This window comes from Somniosus microcephalus, chromosome 6 (genome assembly GCF_052327205.1).
Source record: "Somniosus microcephalus isolate GS21.2 chromosome 6, FLI_Smic_1.0, whole genome shotgun sequence".
NCBI lineage: Eukaryota > Metazoa > Chordata > Chondrichthyes > Squaliformes > Somniosidae > Somniosus > Somniosus microcephalus.
This window is the reverse complement of record NC_140992.1, coordinates 206,687,492-206,706,440: the sequence shown is the minus strand read 5'-3', so window position 1 is coordinate 206,706,440 and position 18,949 is coordinate 206,687,492. Positions and strand designations below refer to the sequence as shown.

The 18,949-nt window shown below is 48.1% G+C and overlaps 1 protein-coding gene across 2 annotated transcripts in view; it reads right to left on the bottom strand.

The window, feature by feature from the left end:
• Positions 1-18,949, bottom strand: part of hsd11b2 (hydroxysteroid (11-beta) dehydrogenase 2) — a 77,211-nt gene that overhangs the window by 25,911 nt on the left and 32,351 nt on the right. For both annotated transcript variants that reach the window (XM_085991288.1, XM_085991287.1), the window contains exon 2: positions 1,843-2,055. In XM_085991288.1, the coding sequence (XP_085847414.1) occupies positions 1,843-2,055 (213 nt within the window). The remainder of the gene's footprint in view (positions 1-1,842; positions 2,056-18,949) is intronic.

Below are 18,949 nucleotides of genomic sequence, written 5' to 3'. Positions count from 1 at the left end.
CAGTCCCTGCAAGTGGAGTCGGAGCTCCGGCTCTAAATTCTGGGTTGACATCCAGTGGGATATTTGCGTCCGTGGGTGTGGGTGGCCCCCCCTCCTTGTATAGCTTGTGGGAGCCCGTAAAACCCTCCCGCCATAGGACTAACCGCCCTAATGGCTGGTTCAAAGATGGTTACGGTCACGGAATGAGCGTTAATCATGGCCATAAATCCTTCCACCACTTCATACAGTTCCCCAAAGGGAACAGTGTGAAGACACGTATGACGACGACATTGCTAAATAAATAAATGGAATTAAAAAAATTCTTTTAGGGCTTTTAAAAGTCTTTAAATTGCTTTAATTCTCTTTAAAACTACTTCAGATTACTCAAAATAATGTAAACATTTAAAAAAGTTTATAAAAGTTACCAAAATCTTCAAAAAACTTCCAAAAACCTATTTAAACTGCTGCTTTGCATGTACAAATGCTTAGCAGCTTGACAGAAACATTGGGGGCGTGTCCAGTGAAACTGAGACCTCAAGGGGCGTGTCTCACTTACACTGCACGCTCCTGGCTTCGCGCTGGCTGCACTCCTGGGCGGCGTGACATCATACGCTGCCCGGGATTCTTCTTTTTCAAACACCAAGTCCAGGCGTCCCTGGAGCTGATCGGCAGTAGCGCGGGGTAAGTGCATATACGGGGCTTGCACGCGCGGCAAGCCCCGTTCACCAATTTCTGGCCCATCATTGCCCTGCTGTAGTGTTACAACAAAATATTCCTTTCAATTTATAAAGAATAAAAAAACTTCATGTTTCCAGCAATTATCAAATATATTCTAGGCTTCATAAAATCTGGTGTACAAGTACAATTTGGTTAAATAATATTGTACCAATGTATAAGCCACAACTATACTTAAGGAATATGAAAATATATACAAGTCTGTGATTTATACATCACATTGTTCAATAGTGAGTGGGAAAACAGGTTCTTGGGATTTATAGCAAACCGTTTTCAAACATTGTCAAGGGGTGCACAATGGAACTCACAGGCTCGACGCAGAAGATACTAGCCTGAATTTTGCGGTCAGCGGCGAATGAACGGACAGACGGAGCCAGCCGTTTGTTACATTTGCACATAGACTTTTAATGGGCTTTTGCACTGGAAGTTTGGGACCTGTGGGCACAGGGCAAGCAACTGTGCATCTCCTTAACCAGATTGAAGAATCGATAATGAGCAGCGCAGAGTCTGAACCAGGAAAAATCAGTTTGAATAAGGAATTCAATGCCAAAATCAGGTACAGAAAGTGAAATTAAAGAGACGGAAAGAGAGATGGGATTGAGAGAGATCAATCAGGGGCAGAAAGTAAAAGTAAAATTTATAAAATCTCAAATAATCAAAATCTGAAGGAATGAGATTCCACACTTGTAAAAGTTCATTTTTAGCACCAGAGAGGTCGTTTGGCAGTTATTACAACTTACCACACTGTTACTTACGCTGGAATGGACAAGCCCCAACTTTTACTGGCAAGTTTATTGCGTATGTCTATATCAGGTAAGTACAGCAACTTCAACCTGTTCCAGGTATTTAAATGGCGAGATACCATTTTTACACAACTTTTGCAGGAGCAGAGCATCTCAGACAGCAACTTCCTGATTTACGCATTTAACTGTGCTTGTGCGGTCGCTGGAAGTTGCACGTTAATAACGGTGAGCACCGTTAGCCTCACCATTATTTCCAATGCAAAGTCCAGCCCATTATATTAACGAGTGCAATAGACATTCTATCATTCTTTTTAGGGTTGGTTACACAATTGTTTTAAAAATCATGCCATAACCAGAATATTTGGACTAATTAAATTCCTCTTACCTTTTCCACCAAGCTTCTCCTTCGTGATTTGCAAGGCTCTGTCAATATCCTCGGGTTTAGTGAGATCCATCTGAATTAAGGTAAGTTGTTCGGAACACATCTGTAACAGCTCCTTTGCTCCTGGCCCATCTTTATTCAGCACTGTAGCAAACACTTCAAAGCCCAGGGAGTCAAAGTGTTGAGCGATTGTCTTTCCAAAGCCCGAATCACATCCTAGAATTGATAAATATTTAATTATTCTGCAATGCAAGTGTAGTGTATGTGCCTTTAAGTCAGAACTACTTTTACAGCTCCTGTATACTGTAGTACCGGCAGTGACCACACCAGTATACAAGTTTTGCGGATGCCTCTGTACCCCCAGTCTAGAGACTACTCTCCTCCAGTAAAGACCTGTTATTTGTTAATGTACAGCATCCGTGTGATTATTTAATAATAGCATATCCACTGAACCAAGGATCCAACAGTGGCGACGAGTGTCGATTCGAATCTACCTGCAACATAAAAAAAAATAGTCGAGGCCAGGAACACGGGCGTTGACCACGAGCAGCCGCCCAGCAGTCAGGCAGAGATCCAACTTCGCAGGGGAGGCTGTGGAGAGCCGGGCTTGGTTCCCCAGCCACAACGAGCAGTAAGAGACAGACGACAGGTCCAGCACAGACCCTTCCCGAGCAGCGGCGGCTGGAGCCGACCGACGGCAGAGAGAAAGCCGAGCAGCGTCGACGGGGTAAGACAGAGGGTGAAGAACGCAGGGCGCAGCCGGGGGTTGAACACCAAGGGGCGTCGAGAAAAATAAAACAAACCGGAGAGAGGGTAAGAAACAGCCGGGTTCTAGACTGAGCGGTGTCGAAAAATATAAAAAGAAAGCGCAGAGCACAGCCAGTGCTCACGGGCTGAACAGGGTCTGCGGGGCGAAGAAAGGGGAGACGCCATTGAGAAGGAAGAGCGCGGGAGGCGCCATTGAGCCGCGGAGAAGAAGGGAGAGCGCGGGAGACGCCATCGAGAAGGAAGAGCGCGGGAGGCGCCATTTTTAGAAGCCGCAGCGGAGAAGGGCGAGCGCGGGAAGGAAGGAAAGCGTGGGAGACGCCATTTTGTGCCAGTGGAGAAGAAAAGGGGAAGCGCGGGAGGCGCCATTTGTGATAGTTAACGCACACCCAAGGATGCCGAAGAGTGGCAGTATCTCTACGTTCGACAATGAAGTCGAAGATTGGGCGACATATGTGGAACGCATGGAGGTGTACTGCAGGCCGAATGAAGTGCCAGATGCTAATAAAGCACTGGTTCTGTTGAATTCCATGGGTGCAAAAACTTATGGGTTACTGCGAAATCTAATAACCCCAGAGAAGCCGGTAAACAAGAATTTTGAAAGCATAGTAGAAATCCTACAGGACCACTTAAACCCCACACCGCTGCTGATAGCAGAACGATTTAAGTTCCATAAAAGGAACCAACAAAGACGAAAGCAATGCTGAGTACTTAACGGAACTGCGCAAGTTATCGAAACACTGCCAGTTTGGAGCAGGACTAGCAGACACATTAAGGGACAAGTTTGTGTGTGGGCTACAAAGTGAAGGAACCCAGAAACGGCTTCTATCAGAAAAGGACCTTACGCTGGACAAAGCTTTCAGTATGGCAGTATCACACGAAGCAGCCGCAAGGGGCGCTGCAGAGATACAACGGAGACCGCAAGAATATGGCACCAATGAAATGTCCTATGGAACAGGGAAGTGCTATCGCTGCAGCAGAACAACACATGACCAGAAAAGATTGTTGGTTCAAGGACCAAGTGTGCAGACAGTGTGGGAAAGCAGGACACATAGCAAGAGTCTGCAGGTCTGGGAAGAAAACCAACAGTAAGAAATCTCCACAGGAGAAGTACAAAAAGGTACACCAGGTGATGGACAGTGGTTCAGACGAACAGAAAAGTGACAGACTCCGGAAGCAAGGAGCTGGGTTGTCTGAAACTACATAAGGTAACCGAAATGGAGGATCACCAGACTATCTGGGTTACACTCAAGATAGACGGAGTCCAAGTGGAAATGGAATTGGACACAGGGTCAGCTCTAACAGTCATAAATCAAAGAGACTACAAGCGGCTATTTTCACACATACCCTTGAAAGCTAGAGATTGTCTTGAAGACGTATACGGGGCAAAAAGTCTACCCCAAAGGAAAAATAAGGGTGAAAGTGACATATAAAGGCCAGGAAATACTCAAAATTGATATATATGTATTGCCAAATGGAGGACCACCACTGCTAGGACGTGAATGGATCCGGAAGATACATTTAGATTGGCATTCCATACAGGCACTGAAGGTGGAGGCCAAAAAGGATGACGACGTCACACCTGGACGACTGTCAAAAATGCTAACTGACGCAAAAGAAGTGTTCCAGGAGGGACTAGGAACACTAAAAGGAATAACAGCAACAATTAAAATAGAGGATAATGCAAGCCCAAAGTTTCTGAAGGCCAGACTAGTGTCTTATGCGATCAGACCAGCTGTTGAAGCAGAGCTGGAAGGGTTGGAACGTTCAGGAGTACTGTCCAAAGTGGACTGGAGCGAGTGGGCTACACCCATCGTTCCTGTAATGAAGAGGTCGTTGAGTAATACGCCTGGGGAACCAAAGAAGGTCCGCATCTGTGGGGATTTTAAGGTGACAGTGAACCCAGTCCTTCACACGGTGCAATATCCGCTTCCACGAATTGAGGATATTTTCGCCTCGCTATCTGGAGGTAAACGCTTCACCAAAATTGATCTAGCCCAGGCGTACTTGCAAATGGAGGTAGAAGAAGCTTCGAAACGTTACCTTTCGATCAACACTCAAAGGTCTCTATCAATACAACCGGCTGGTGTTTGGAGAAGCCTCGGCTCCGGCTATCTGTCAAAGGGCGGTGGATCAGGTCCTGCAAGGGATTCCAGGGACCCAGTGTTATTTGGACGACATCTTGGTCACGGGCGAAAATGACGGTGATCACCTCGCCAACTTGGAGAAGGTGCTCACCAGATTAAAAGGAGTATGGGCTACGAGCTAATCGCCACAAGTGCGAGTTTTTCCAGAAACAGATCTCGTATTGTGGCCACGTCATCGATGAAGAGGGGTTACATAAGTCCCCTGACAAGATTGAGGCAGTAGTCAAGGCTCCAGCACCGGAAAATGTGTCACAACTGAGGTCGTTCCTCGGGCTGGTAAACTACTACCACAAGTTCTTACCAAATTTGTCTACGGTATTACACCCGCTGAACATCCTACTGCAAACAGGGGTACCATGGAAGTGGGATGACGAACGTAGACGAGCTTTCCAGAAGTGTAAAGAATTGATCACATCAAAAGAGGTGTTGGCCCATTTCAACCCAGCACTACCAATTCGTTTGGCATGTGATGCATCACCCTACGGTATTGGAGCGGTGCCGTCGCACAAATTCCCAGACGGATTGGAGAGGCCAGTAGCCTTTGCGTCTCGGTCACTAACCTCAGCCGAGCGCAACTATGCCCAGATTGACAGGGAGGCCCTCGGCCTAATATGGGGAGTAAAAAAATTCAACCAATTTCTGCATGGGCAGAAGTTCACCTTGCTGACTGACCACCAACCACTTGTCTCCATCTTTAATCCTAAGAAGGGCGTTCCAGTGATGACTGCACAGCGGTTACAAAGATGGTCCCTGTTTCTAGGGGCGAATTAATATGAAATAGAATATAAAGGCACGAAACAGCATGGGAACGCTGATGGGCCATCGCGTCTGCCACTGCCTACTGTGTAGGAAGCACCAGCAGTGGACCATAGAGATATTTTATTCGTCAATAATTGAACGATTGCCAGTAACAAACGCGGATATAGAGGAGACCCGCAATGATCCGACGCTGTCACTGGTATATGAATTGACGGTGAGGGGATGGCCAACACATGGCGACTCACTGTTGCCAGCATGCTCATCCAGAAGAGAACAGCTGTCAGTATGCCAGGGGACAGTGATGTGTGGTGTGGTAAACCACTAATCTGCCTGTACAGAACATGTCTGGGCATGCCTCAGCTGGCTCCACCCCTGGCTCCACCCCTAAGCCCAGGTATAAAGGTGATTGACCTCCAGTCCCCCTGGCTTTAAGGATCGGTCTACCAGCAGAGGCATGCTCGTATTCTTTTGTTAATAAAAGCCTACTTGTTATAAGTTTAACTCTTAGTCTTCTGGCGTTATTGAGGGCGCATCAATTTTATTAACAAAAGGTTTTGAAATGGAGCAAATCCTGAAACCGGAACGCCTGGAACTGGACCCTCAAACGGCGGATGCATCAAATAACTTCGAGCACTGGCTGAGCTGCTTCGAAGCATTCCTGCAGGCCTCCAGCACTACCGTCAGGACCGAAGCTGACAAACTGCTAGTACTGAACTCACGGGTGAGCCACCAAGTATATTCGATTATCCGAGACGCTGTATCCTACACGGCCGCTAGCACGATACTAAAAGAATATACTAAGCCGGTCAACGAGGTCTACACTAGACACCTCCTGGCTACCCGGGGAATCGGGTGACGAATACCTACGGGCACTGAGAGTCCTCGGCCGGGACTGCAAGTGCAAATCGGTGACGGCCGCGGAAAATACTGATGACCTAATCAGAGACGCCTACGTCGCCGGCATCAGGTCCAGCTACACTCGACAGAGGCTGCTAGAGCAAAGTGGGCTCAATCTGCAGAAGGCTGTGGCCCTTGCTAACTCGCTGGACGTGGCCCTCCGAAACATGGATGCCTACCCCCCCCGACCATACGGCCCTCCCCGCCCCATGGATGTCGCGGGGGCCGCCATCTTGGGACACGGTAAGGCCACAGGCCTGCGCCACGCCACCACCACCACAGCCCACCTGCAGCTGCGATGTCCAGAGGCTCAAAGTGCTATTTCTGTGGCCAGGCCAAGCACCCCAGACAACACTGCCCGGCGAAGGACGCGATCTGCTCCAAATGCGGAAAGAAGGGGCACTATGCCAAAGTGTGCAGGGCAAAACCGACCAACTCCAGCAGCGCCGCGTGTGAGCCGTGCGGGCCGCCATCTTGGACACCACCAGCCACGTGTGAGCGGTGCGGGCCGCCATCTTGGACGTCACTTTGGGACCAGGCCGCTGACTCCCCCACTGCCTCGCGAGAGTACAACAGCGACCCACCGACCTCAACGATGGCCTCCATCATCCTGGACCAATCCAGGCCTCACCAACTGGCCAGGTCCATGATGGACATCAAGGTAAACGGTCACGCAACAAACTGCCTATTTGACTGCGGGAGCACGGAGAGCTTTATCCACCCCGACACAGTGAGACGCTACTCCCCATCAGTCATGCCCACGCGCCACCGGGTCTCTATGGCCTCCAAGTCCCATACGGCGGACGTCGACGGCTACTGTGTAGCGACCCTGACAGTAATGGGCACGGAGTACAAAGACTTTAAACTCCTTGTCCTGCCACAGCTCTGCGCTGCTGGGACTGGATTTCCAGTGCCACCTAGAGAGTGTCACGATGGCGTACGGCGGGCCCCTGCCCCCACTTACAGTCTGCAGCCGGCAAAATTTAAAACAACCGCCGCACACAATATGCAGCCTAGCCACCCTGAAAGTCAGCCCCCCCCCCCCCCCCCCCGTTGTTTGCTAATCTCGCCCACGACTGCAAGCCCATCGCAACAAAAAGCAGCCGGTACAGTGCCGGGGATAGAAGCTTCATTAAAATAGAAGTAGAGAGACTCCTGCGGGAGGGGATTATCGAGGGCAGCACCAGCCCATGGCGAGCCCAAGTAGTGGTCATGAAGACCGGCGAGAAACAGCGCCTGGTCATTGACTACAGTCAAACAATGAATAGGTATACCCAATTAGACGCATACCCCCTTCCCCGCATATCTGATATGTTCAATCAGATTGCACAGTACCAGGTATTCTCTACCATTGACCTGAAGTCGGCATACCACCAACTCCCTATCAGGCCTGAAGACCGCCAGTATACTGCCTTCGAGGCAAACGGCCGCCTCTACCACTTCCTCAGAGTCCCCTTCGGCGTCCCTCAGTCTTCCAAAGGAAGATGGACCGGATGGTTGACCAGAACGCGCTGCAGGCCACTTTTCCCTACCTGGACTGTAAAGTCTGTGTGTTCTAGTTGTAATTAACACACAGACTACAAGATTAAAGTTCAGCAGGTCTTTACTGGTTGGAGGTCAGGACTATATGAAATACAATCTTACTACACAGTGCTTATATACCGGTGGTCACCACCGGTATTACGTAGTACTTCTCTTAAGGTGGAACAGGTTAAATACACCACAATCCTCCCTTTTTAGCTTAATAGTCATATCCCCATTTAACATAACATCATAACATATATACATATATAACTTCAGGTATAAACAGTTCAAAGGTTCAGTCTCTCAGGAGGCCTTCTGATCCGGTCTGGATAACGCCTTTCAGTGGTCTCTGATTCTTGTTGCGGAGGTGACTCTTCTTGTTGGTTTCCTATGTATTGGACGTCATCATCAGGTACAGTCCCTGCCGAGGTAGATGCTTCAGGTTCATTAACGTCTTCCACAGTTGTCTCTGTCGCAACCATGGGTTCGACCCATGCTCTTGATTCTACCAGTTGATCTGCATGATGCCTTCACACATAGTTACCAATATCTACTGTGTATATCAGAGGTCCTTGTCTGGCCCGAATTGTTCCGGACTGCCATTTTTCGTTTCCATAGCCCCTTGCCAACACTGGTTGTCCTACTTCAAATGGACTTGTTATTAATATGCCGGAACGGTTTGTTTTCCACTTCCCTCCGCACATTTGGTTTTAACAAGTCCAACCTGGACCGCAACCTCCTGTTATAAAACATCATGGCAGGACTTTGGTTAGTCACTGCATGAGCGGCGTTTCGATACGCCATTAGGAAATTGTCCACCTTGTGCTGTAGCGGAATCTGATCATCATTCATGGCCTTTATTGCCTTTTTGAATGTTTGGACAAATCTCTCGGCCAACCCGTTTGTCGCCGGATGATATGGGGCAGAGGTATAATGTTTCACCCCATTCTTCTTTAAGAATTTTTGGAATTCTTCCGACACGAACTGTGGTCCGTTGTCCGAACATATCTGTTCTGGCAATCCGTTCCTTGCGAATATTGTTCTTAACACCACAATTGTCTTTTCTGAAGTAGTGGTATTCATCTTGATCACTTCTGGCCATTTGGAATGTGCGTCCACCGCAATTAGGAACATGGAGTCCATGAATGGACCAGCAAAGTCAATATGTATGCGTTGCCATGGGGCTGAAGGCCATTCCCATGGGTGTAGTGGTGCGATCGGAGGTGCATTTTGCACTTTTTGGCACCCAGCGCAGCTTTTCGTCAACTCCTCTATCCGTTGGTCAATACCCGGCCACCATACATAAGCCCTAGCAAGACTTTTCATCTTAACTCCCCCCAGGTGACCTTCATGCAGTTCCTTTAGAACTCTTTCCCTTAACTTGGGAGGAATAATCACTCTTGTCCCGTACATCAAAGTACCATGGCAGACGGACAGCTGGTCTCGCCTTGCCGAGAATGCCGGTAACAGAGGATCACCACGTGTTGGCCATCCTTTCATTGTCACTTCGTAGACTCTGGACAGTGTCGGGTCGTTCCTGGTTTCTCTTTCAATACTTGCATTGGTGACTGGTAAACACTCGATGATGGTCAAACGAAATAACTCAACAGGGTCAACTTTCGTCGTTTCTTCTTCTTCTTCAGGTAGTGGCAGGCGCGACAGCCCATCAGCATTGCCATGCTGTTTCGTACCTTTGAATTCTATTTGATATTGATGTGCCCCTAGGAAAAGGGACCATCTCTGGAGACGCTGTGCTGTCATCACTGAAACACCCTTCTTAGGGTTAAAAATGGATACCAACGGCTGATGGTCTGTCAGAAGTGTGAATTTTTGGCCCTGCAGGTAATGATTAAACTTCTTCACTCCCCATACAAGGCTGAGAACCTCCCTATCGATCTGCGCATAGTTGCGCTCAGCGGAGGTCAATGATCTGGATGCAAACGCGACTGGCCTTTCCGTGCCATTTGGCAACTTGTGAGAGAGTACTGCCCCAATACCATATGGAGAAGCATCACAAGCCAACCGAATAGGCAGTGTCGGGTTGAAGTGAGCCAACGCTTCCTGAGGTGATCAATTCTTTGCTTTTGCGAAATGCCTTCTTACAGTTTTCGCTCCATTCCCATGGTACCCCCTTCTGTAAAAGAGCGTTTAGCGGGTGCAGTACCGTGGATAGATTTGGTAGAAATTTATGGTAATAGTTAATCAATCCTAGAAATGACTTCAACAGAGACACATTATCTGGAGCGGGAGCCTTTACAGCTGCCTCTATCTTGTCAGGAGACTTATGAAGCCCCTCCCGGTCAATGACATGACCACAGTACGAGATCCGCTTCTGGAAGAACTCACATTTCTGCCGATTAACTCGAAGTCCATACTCTTTCAGTCTGTTGAGCACCAGTTCCAAGTTTGCGAGGTGTTCTTCATCACCATCACCTGTAATCAGAATATCATCCAGGTAACATTGTGTGCCTGGAATTCCCTGTAATACCTGCTCCATGGCCCTCTGCCAAATTGCTGGAGCCGATGCCACTCCAAAAACCAGCCTATTGTACCGGTACAAACCTCGATGCATGTTGATCGTGAGGTATTGGTGTGACTCTTCTTCAACCTCCATCTGCAAGTACGCCTGCGCCAGGTCTATCTTGGTGAAGTGTTTCCCGCCAGACAACGAAGCAAAAATATCCTCAATCCGCGGAAGCAGATACTGCACCGTGTGAAGCACCGGATTAACGGTGATTTTGAAATCTCCACAGATGCGAACCTTCCCTGGTTCTCCTGGCTTGTTGCTCGAAGGACGTTTCATAACGGGAACGATGGGCGTAGCCCACTCACTCCAATCTACCTTAGACAGTACACCTGAACGTTCTAGCGCTTCCAGTTCCGCTTCTACAGTAGGTCGTATCGCATAGGGTACCGGTCTGGCTTTAAAAAATTGGGTGTGCATGTTCATCAATCTTGGTGTTTGCCGTAATTCCTCTCAGTGTTCCCAGTCCCTGCTGGAACACCTCTTTAGCATCATCCAATATTCTGGACAATCGTTTAGGTTTGACATCGGTTTCCCCGGAATCTACCGTTAGTGCCTTCAAGGAGTGCCAGTCCATATTCATTTTCCTAATCCACTCCCGTCCCAGTAGTGGTGGACCTCCTTCAGGTAGCACATATAAGTCCATTACTTGGCTTTCTTTGCCCTTGTGGACCACTTTTACCTCTATCTTTCCGATGGGGTACACTCTTTGCCCCATGTATGTTTTCAATATAATCTCCGTATCCCGTAGGGGAATATGTTGGAATAACCTTTTGTAATCTTTCTTATTCATGACCGTCAATGCCGATCCAGTGTCCAATTCCATCTTTACTTGGACTCCTGCTATCTGAAGAGTGACCCAAATTGTCTGGAGGTCTGCATCCTTACCAACGTTGTGTACTCTTAAGCTACCCAGTTCATTACTGCTGGCGTCTGAATCTGACTTCTGTTCGTTCGAACTGTTCTTTGTCACCTTGTGTACCTTTATGTATTTTCCTTGCGGTGACTTTTTGTTGCTGGTCTTCTTTCCTGACCGGCATACTTTAGCTATGTGGCCAAGCCTGCCACACGTTCTGCATTCTTGGTTTTTAAACCAACACTGGTTCTGATCGTGCGTTGTCTTTCCGCAACGATAACATTTTACAGTACTCAAACCCAATTTATTTGTACTGAGTTCCGGTGACCGTAGCTGCATTACTGCCGTGCCTCTCGCTGCGGCTTCGTGTGCTGCTGCCATAGTGACCGCTTTCTCAAGCGTCAGCTCATTCTCCTCGAGCAATCGCTTTTGTGTATATTCTTTTAATAAACCACACACAAATTTATCTCGTAGCGCCTCTCAGTCTCGTTCCGAATTGACAGTACTTTGCTAGCTTACGCAATTCCATCAAATATTCAGCATTGCTTTCATCCTTCAGCTGCCTTCTGCTGTAAAATTTAAATCGTTCCGCTAGCATCAGCGGCGTGGGGTTTAGGTGATTTTTCAGGACAGTAACAATCTCCTTGAACGTCTTCTCCGCCGGTTCATCTGGTGATACAAGGTGTTTCAATTGCCCGTATGTCTTCGCACCCATTAAGTTTAATAATGGTTAGTGCTTTCTCTTCATCTGGGATTTTATTTGCTTTACAATAATTTTGTATGCGTTCTACATACATAGCCCAATCTTCGATTTCGCTATCAAAGGTATTAATGTTCCCATGTTTAGGCATCGTTGCAATTTAATTTCTTTTTATTTTTATCTAAGATGGCGGCTTCCGCGCTCTTGTCTTCGTCCTCCGCCTACAAAATGGCGGTTTTCCCGCGCTTGGCGGTCTTCACCCTTCCCCCAACGCTGTCTCCGCTTCACCGCGGCTCTCGCGCCTTCAGTTGCCCCCAGACGCTGCGCCTTTTTAGCCCGAATGCGGCCCGGCCCTTATCTCCGGTCGCGATCGATCTCACCGCCCTTATTCCTCCGTCTTCCCTCCCCGTCTGTACAGCCAACGCGGCCGATTTTCTGGTCGCGTCGCTGCCCGGCTTACCCACTACCGAGGTAGAAAGAAGATAGCTGACAGCCGCTGATGGAGGCTTCGAGTTCAGGATGTCTTCTGCACTCTGGTTTCTCGATGTCTGCCGCGCGACGTGTCTTCCAGCAGGGTGATAAGGGTGGAAGCCTCTCTTCGACGTCCGTTCTGTGGACGAAGCCGCCATGGATATAACTGCCGCAGGGTAAGAATCTGACTCGTCGCCACTGTAAAGTCTGTGTGTTCTAGTTGTAATTAATAACACACAGACTACAAGATTAAAGTTCAGCAGGTCTTTACTGGTTGGAGGTCAGGACTATATGAAATACAATCTTACTACACAGTGCTTATATACCGGTGGGCACCACCGGTATTACGTAGTACTTCTCTTAAGGTGGAACAGGCTCGAGTTCTTTTAAGGTGGAACAGGTTAAATACACCACATGGACAATGTCACCATCTGCGGCCATGACCAGCAGGGCCATGACGCCAATCTAGAAAAATTCCTCCGAACAGCCCAGCGCTTAAATTTGACATACAACAAAGAAAAGTGTATGTTTCGCACCACCCGCCTCACTATCCTTGGCTGTGTAGTGGAAAACGGAGTCATCGGCCCCAACCCCGACCGAATGCGCCCCCTTCTGGAACTACCCTTGCTTTACTGCCTCAAAGCCCTGAAGAGATGTCTGGGGTTTTTCTCTTATTACGCCCAATGGGTGCCCAATTACGCGGACAAAGCCCGGCCCCTTATCAAGTCAACCTCCTTCCCCCTGGCGGCAGAGGCCCGTGCAGCCTTCACCCGCATAAAAGAGGACATTGCAAAGGCTACAATGCACGCCGTGGATGAGTCCATCCCTTTTTAAGTGGAGAGCGATGCGTCTGACTTCGCCCTGGCCGCAACCCTTAACCAGGCGGGGAGACCCGTGGCCTTCTTTTCACGAACCCTCCAGGGCCCCGAAATTAGACACTCCTCAGTCGAAAAGGGAGGCCCAGGCTATAGTGGAGGCTGTACGGCATTGGAGGCATTACCTGGCCGGTAAACGCTTCACCCTGCTCACTGACCAACGATCAGTAGCATTTATGTTCAATAACAAGCAGAGGGGCAAAATCAAAAACGACAAGATATTGCGGTGGAGGATCGAATTATCCATCTACAATTATGATATCTTATACCGGCCCGGGAAACTTAATGAGCCCCCGGACGCCCTATCCCGTGGAACATGTGCCAACGCACAGGTCGATAGGCTACAGGCCCTCCACAACAATCTCTGCCACCCGGGGGTCACCAGGTTTTTCCACTTCATTAAGGCCCGCAACCTGCCTTACTCCATCGAGGAGGTCAGGACCATGACCAGGAACTGCCAAGTCTGTGCCGAATGCAAACCGCACTTTTATAGGCCAGACAGGGCGCACCTGATAAAAGCCACCCGCCCCTTCGAGCGCCTAAGCGTAGATTTTAAAGGGCCCCTCCCCTCCTCTGACCGCAACACGTACTTCCTCAACATCATTGACGAGTACTCCCATTTACCGTTCGCTATCCCCTGCCCGGACATGACCAGCGCCACAGTCATCAAATGTCTCAATGACTTCTTTGCCATATTCGGTTTTCCCAGCTACATCCATAGTGACAGGGGCTCGTCGTTCATGAGCGACGAGCTGCGCCAGTACCTGCTCGAAAAAGGGATAGCCACGAGCAAGACCACCAGCTACAACCCCCGGGGTAACGGACAAGTAGAAAGGGAGAACGCGACAGTGTGGAAAACCGCCATGCTAGCCTTAAAGTCCAGAGGCCTCCCAACCTCCCGCTGGCAAGAAGTCCTCCCCGATGCGCTTCACTCCATACGGTCACTACTCTGTACCGCCACCCCTCACGAGAAAATGTTCGTCTTCCCTAGGAAATCCACCTCGGGGACATCGCTACCGCCATGGCCGACGTCTCCAGGACCCGTCTTGCTCAGGAAGTACGTGAGGAGCCATAAAACAGACCCCCTGATCGAAAGGGTCCACCTCCTCCACGCCAACCCACAATATGCATACGTGGCGTATCCTGACGGGCGGGAGGACACGGTCTCCATACGAGACCTCGCACCCGCAGGTGCCACCGAAAACACCATTACCCACTACCCCATTACCATTACCCATGACACACCCCTAGAAGGGAATCCACATCTAACCCAAGTAGACGGCACGCCAGGGCCCTGTGACCCACCCTTATACACCCACCGACCCCGCACCCACGAAGACGACACACCGGTGCTCTGGCCCACGCGGGAAACGGCCGCGGGAAAAGAACCGCCGCAGCCGGCACCACGACGATCACTACGGCAGACAAGACCCCCGGAGAGGCTTGCCTATACGAACTTCTGAGACACTTCACCCCGCCGGACTCATTTTAAACAAGGGGTGAATGTGGTAAACCACTAATCTGCCTGTACAGAACATGTCTGGGCATGCCTCAGCTGGCTCCGCCCCTGGCTCCACCCCTAAGCCCAGGTATAAAGGTGATTGACCTCCAGTCCCCCTGGCTTTAAGGATCGGTCTACCAGCAGAGGCATGCTCGTATTCTTTTGTTAATAAAAGCCTACTTGTTATAAGTTTAACTCTTAGTCTTCTGGCGTTATTGAGGGCGCATCATGTGGATCCAGAGTGGTGATTCCACCCAAGTTAAGGGAGTGCTAAATGAGCTACATGAAGGTCATCTGGGGGGAGTGAAAATGAAAAGCCTTGCTAGGGCTTGTGTGGTGGCCGGGAATCGATCAACAAATCGAAGACCTAACTAAGAGCTGCTTAGGATGCCAGAAGGTCCAAAACGCACCACCACATGCCCCTCTACACCCATGGGAGTGGCCCTCCTCTCCATGGCAACGGGTGCATATTGATTTCGCTGGTCCATTCATGGACTCAATGTTCTTAATAGCAGTGGATGCTCATTCAAAGTGGCCTGAGGTGATAAAAATGTCTTCAACCACTAGAGAAAACGATTGCAGTCCTATGGACCATATTTGCCAGAAACGGTTCGCCAGAGCAGATTTGCTCTGATAATGGACCACAGTTTGTGTCCGACGAGTTCTAAAAGTTCATGAAAAGGAATGGGGTAAGGCATTACACAGCCACCCCATATCATCCAGCCAGAAATGGATTGGCTGAGAGGTTCGTACAAACCTTTAGGAAGGCGATAAAGGCCATGTGCGACGATGAAATTCCACTACAGCATAAGATGGACAATTTCTTATTAGCCTACCGAAACGCAACACATGCAGTTACCAACCAGACCCCGGCCATGATGTTCTTTAACCGAAGGTTGAGATCACATATGGACTTGCGCAGACCAAATGTGCGAAGAAATGTTGAGGACAAACAATTCCAGCACATCAATGAGAAGCCGACAAGGAGCTTCAATGTAGGGCAACCAGTCTTGGCCCGTGACTATCGAACAGAGAAGTGGCAACCCGGAACGATATGTACAAGGTAGGGGCCATTAATGTACACAGTGGATGTCGGGGAGAACATTGTGAGATGCCACGTCGATCAGATCTTAGCGTCACAGGAACGCGTCAACCCCATGTCTCGAGTACCTGGGGATGAACCCGACATACCGGTAGCATCTACTTCAGACCCAGTAGCAGTGGAACCCGATGAACTACCCGATGAAAAGGGGTCAGAATCGCCTCTGCACCAAGAACAAGAACCTCTGGAAAGGCGCTATCCCGAAAGGGTCAGGAAGCCGCCCCAAAGACTGAATCTATAAATGGACTTTTGTTGTTTAATGTACATGTTGAAATGTTAATTGTTATTTGAATATTAGGGGTATTACTAATCTAAAAAGGGGAGGAATTGTAGTGTATGTGCCTTTAAGTCAGAACTACTTTTACAGCTCCTGTATACTGTAGTACCGGCAGTGACCACACCGGTATATAAGCTTTGCGCATGCCTCTGTACCCCCAGTCTAGAGACTACCCTCCTCCAGTAAAGACCTGTTATTTGTTAATGTACAGCATCCGTGTGATTATTTAATAATAGCATATCCACTGAACCACGGATCCAACAGCAAGAGTAACAGGCAACTCACTAGTATTGTAACAAGTAACCCAACTATTTGGCCAAGCATTTGGTCTTGCCTCCTAATACCTCGTTCTTTGGCTCAGCATCCATTTCTGTCTGATTATGCCTGGGGACCGTTTTCCAAATTAAAAAAGATGCTATATAACTGCATGTGGTTGTTTTGTTAAAGTATCAGCAAAGTAGCCAGGGCGGAAAATGTAGGTTGCTCAGCGTAGCAAGGCAACATTTTTTAGCAGCCTATGTTTTAACAGTTGCACATACACACTACAAATGCAAAACAAATGTGCATATAATTTCTGCAAATGTGACGTCACACTATTGAAGTGAATTCAGACACAGCTTATAAATAATTAACAAACAGCCTGAACAGTGTTGTTGTAAGAAACAATTATGCTTTTTTGACAACGCTAATTTCACTTTACACCGAATCTCGAATCTTGCGTGTTCTACGTCATACACCGTTCAGTCAGTGTCGTAGTTATGGCAACTGCAATATTGCTGTGCCATCTATACTCGTCCCCGAATAACCTATTAATTTCTCAATTTTAAATCTGTTCCAAACAGACGGAGATTTTCCATACAAGGTGTGAAACACCCTCGGTCTCAGAAACCTCTTTCCATTGGGAGAATTTAGAGCTTACTCATTTTTTAAAAAAAATTTGATCCGATCTTTGCACCGTGTGGATCTCAGAGGTAAAGTAAATCCACTCACCGCGCCCTTGGCTTCTCCGAATTTTTTTTTCCTGCTCAGGTTAAAGGATCTGCCCTCCCACCAGTCACTATTGGCTGAAACAGCTGCCTCCTCATTAGGATGAAACCTAATCCACATGTCCCACCTACGCCACCAGCAGCAGCCAATCCCAGGAGGGCACCACCCTGACACTCAAGTGCCGTGTTCGGATTGGTCTAGAAGATCTGAGGCATGAAGAAGATTGAAATTTCAGTGGACCAATGAATATGGCTCTATTCAGGGAAGCGTTTCCTGAACCGGGGCCTCTTCCAGGTACATGGTTTGCCCTGGGACATGGTTTGCCCTGGGACTGTCCCTGGAAAACAGGGACGTATGGTCAGTGCACCTTAAATGCTACTATGCTGTTCACCTCAACTACTGCCATTTGGTAGCAAGTTCCACATTCTAACCACTCTGGGTAAACAAGTTTCTCCCGAATTCCCTATTGGATTTATTAGTGACTATCTTCCACAAGTAGAAACATTTTCTCACATCTGCGGTCAAACCCTTTCATGATTTTAAAGACTGCTATTTGGTCACCTTTCAGTCTTCTCTTTTTAGTTTTTACTGATAGTTACCACCTCAGTTAATTCTGGTGCCATACTTGTAAATCTTTTTTGCACCTTCTCTTGTGCCTCTATATCCTTTTTGAAATATGGAGACCGGAACTGTTTATAGTACTAAGTGTGGTTTAACCAAGGTTCTATACAAGTTTAACATAACTTCTCTGCTCTGCTTTTAAATTCTATTCTTCTAGAAATGAATCCCAGTGCTTAGTTTGCAATCACCTGAAGAAGGAGCAGCGCTCCGAAAGCTTGTGATTTCAAATAAAGCTGTTGGACTATAACCTGGTGTTGTGTGACTTCTTACATTTGCAATTTTTATGGCCTTGCATTGCTACTTCTAAATGATTTATGAATTTATACCCCTAGATCCCTTTGCTCCTCTACCCCATTTAGACTTATTTCCAAGGTGTATGTGGCCTCCTTATTCTTCCTACCAAAATGCACCACCTCACTCATCGGTATTGAAAATAATTTGCCATTTACACACCCATTCTGAAAGTTTAACATCTTGCAATTTGTCATCGTCTTCCTCTGTATTAACTGTAGCCTCCAATTTGGGGTCATCTGCAAATTTTGAAATTGTACTTCTGACTCCAGAGGCCAAATAGTTTACGTAAATGGTGAACGACAGTAGTCCCAGCACCGATCTCTGTGGAACACCACTTCCCACCAGTCGGAGTAAATACCTTTAACATTTATTTTTCCATAACCGACTCTCTGCAGCCAATTGAATACATTTGACCCAACTTTACCCAAAATTTGCTGCAACTATTAAACTGCTGCTGGCTCTGAATCACCATCAATCTTATTGTTCCAATTGGGGAGCTAGCTATTGTACTTTGGGGGGGGGGGGGGGGGGGGGTTGGAGCTGACTGCTTCAGGGTTGGGTGGAGAGTTTGCAATCTGCTGCTTGAACTTCCCATGGTGAAGATGTTTCATTTGGGTGGGGGGATTGGTCGGAAGACAGTAACATCTTAGGTGGTTAACGCAAGGGCCAGTCATGCATTATTAATGCTGAGTCAGGAGACATCTGTTGTCCACACTGCCTCACACTCTCTGCTGGAGGATATTAAATGATAAACAGCTTGGCAGGATAGCAAAATTGCAACATACAAGTATGGTGGGTGGGAAATAGTTG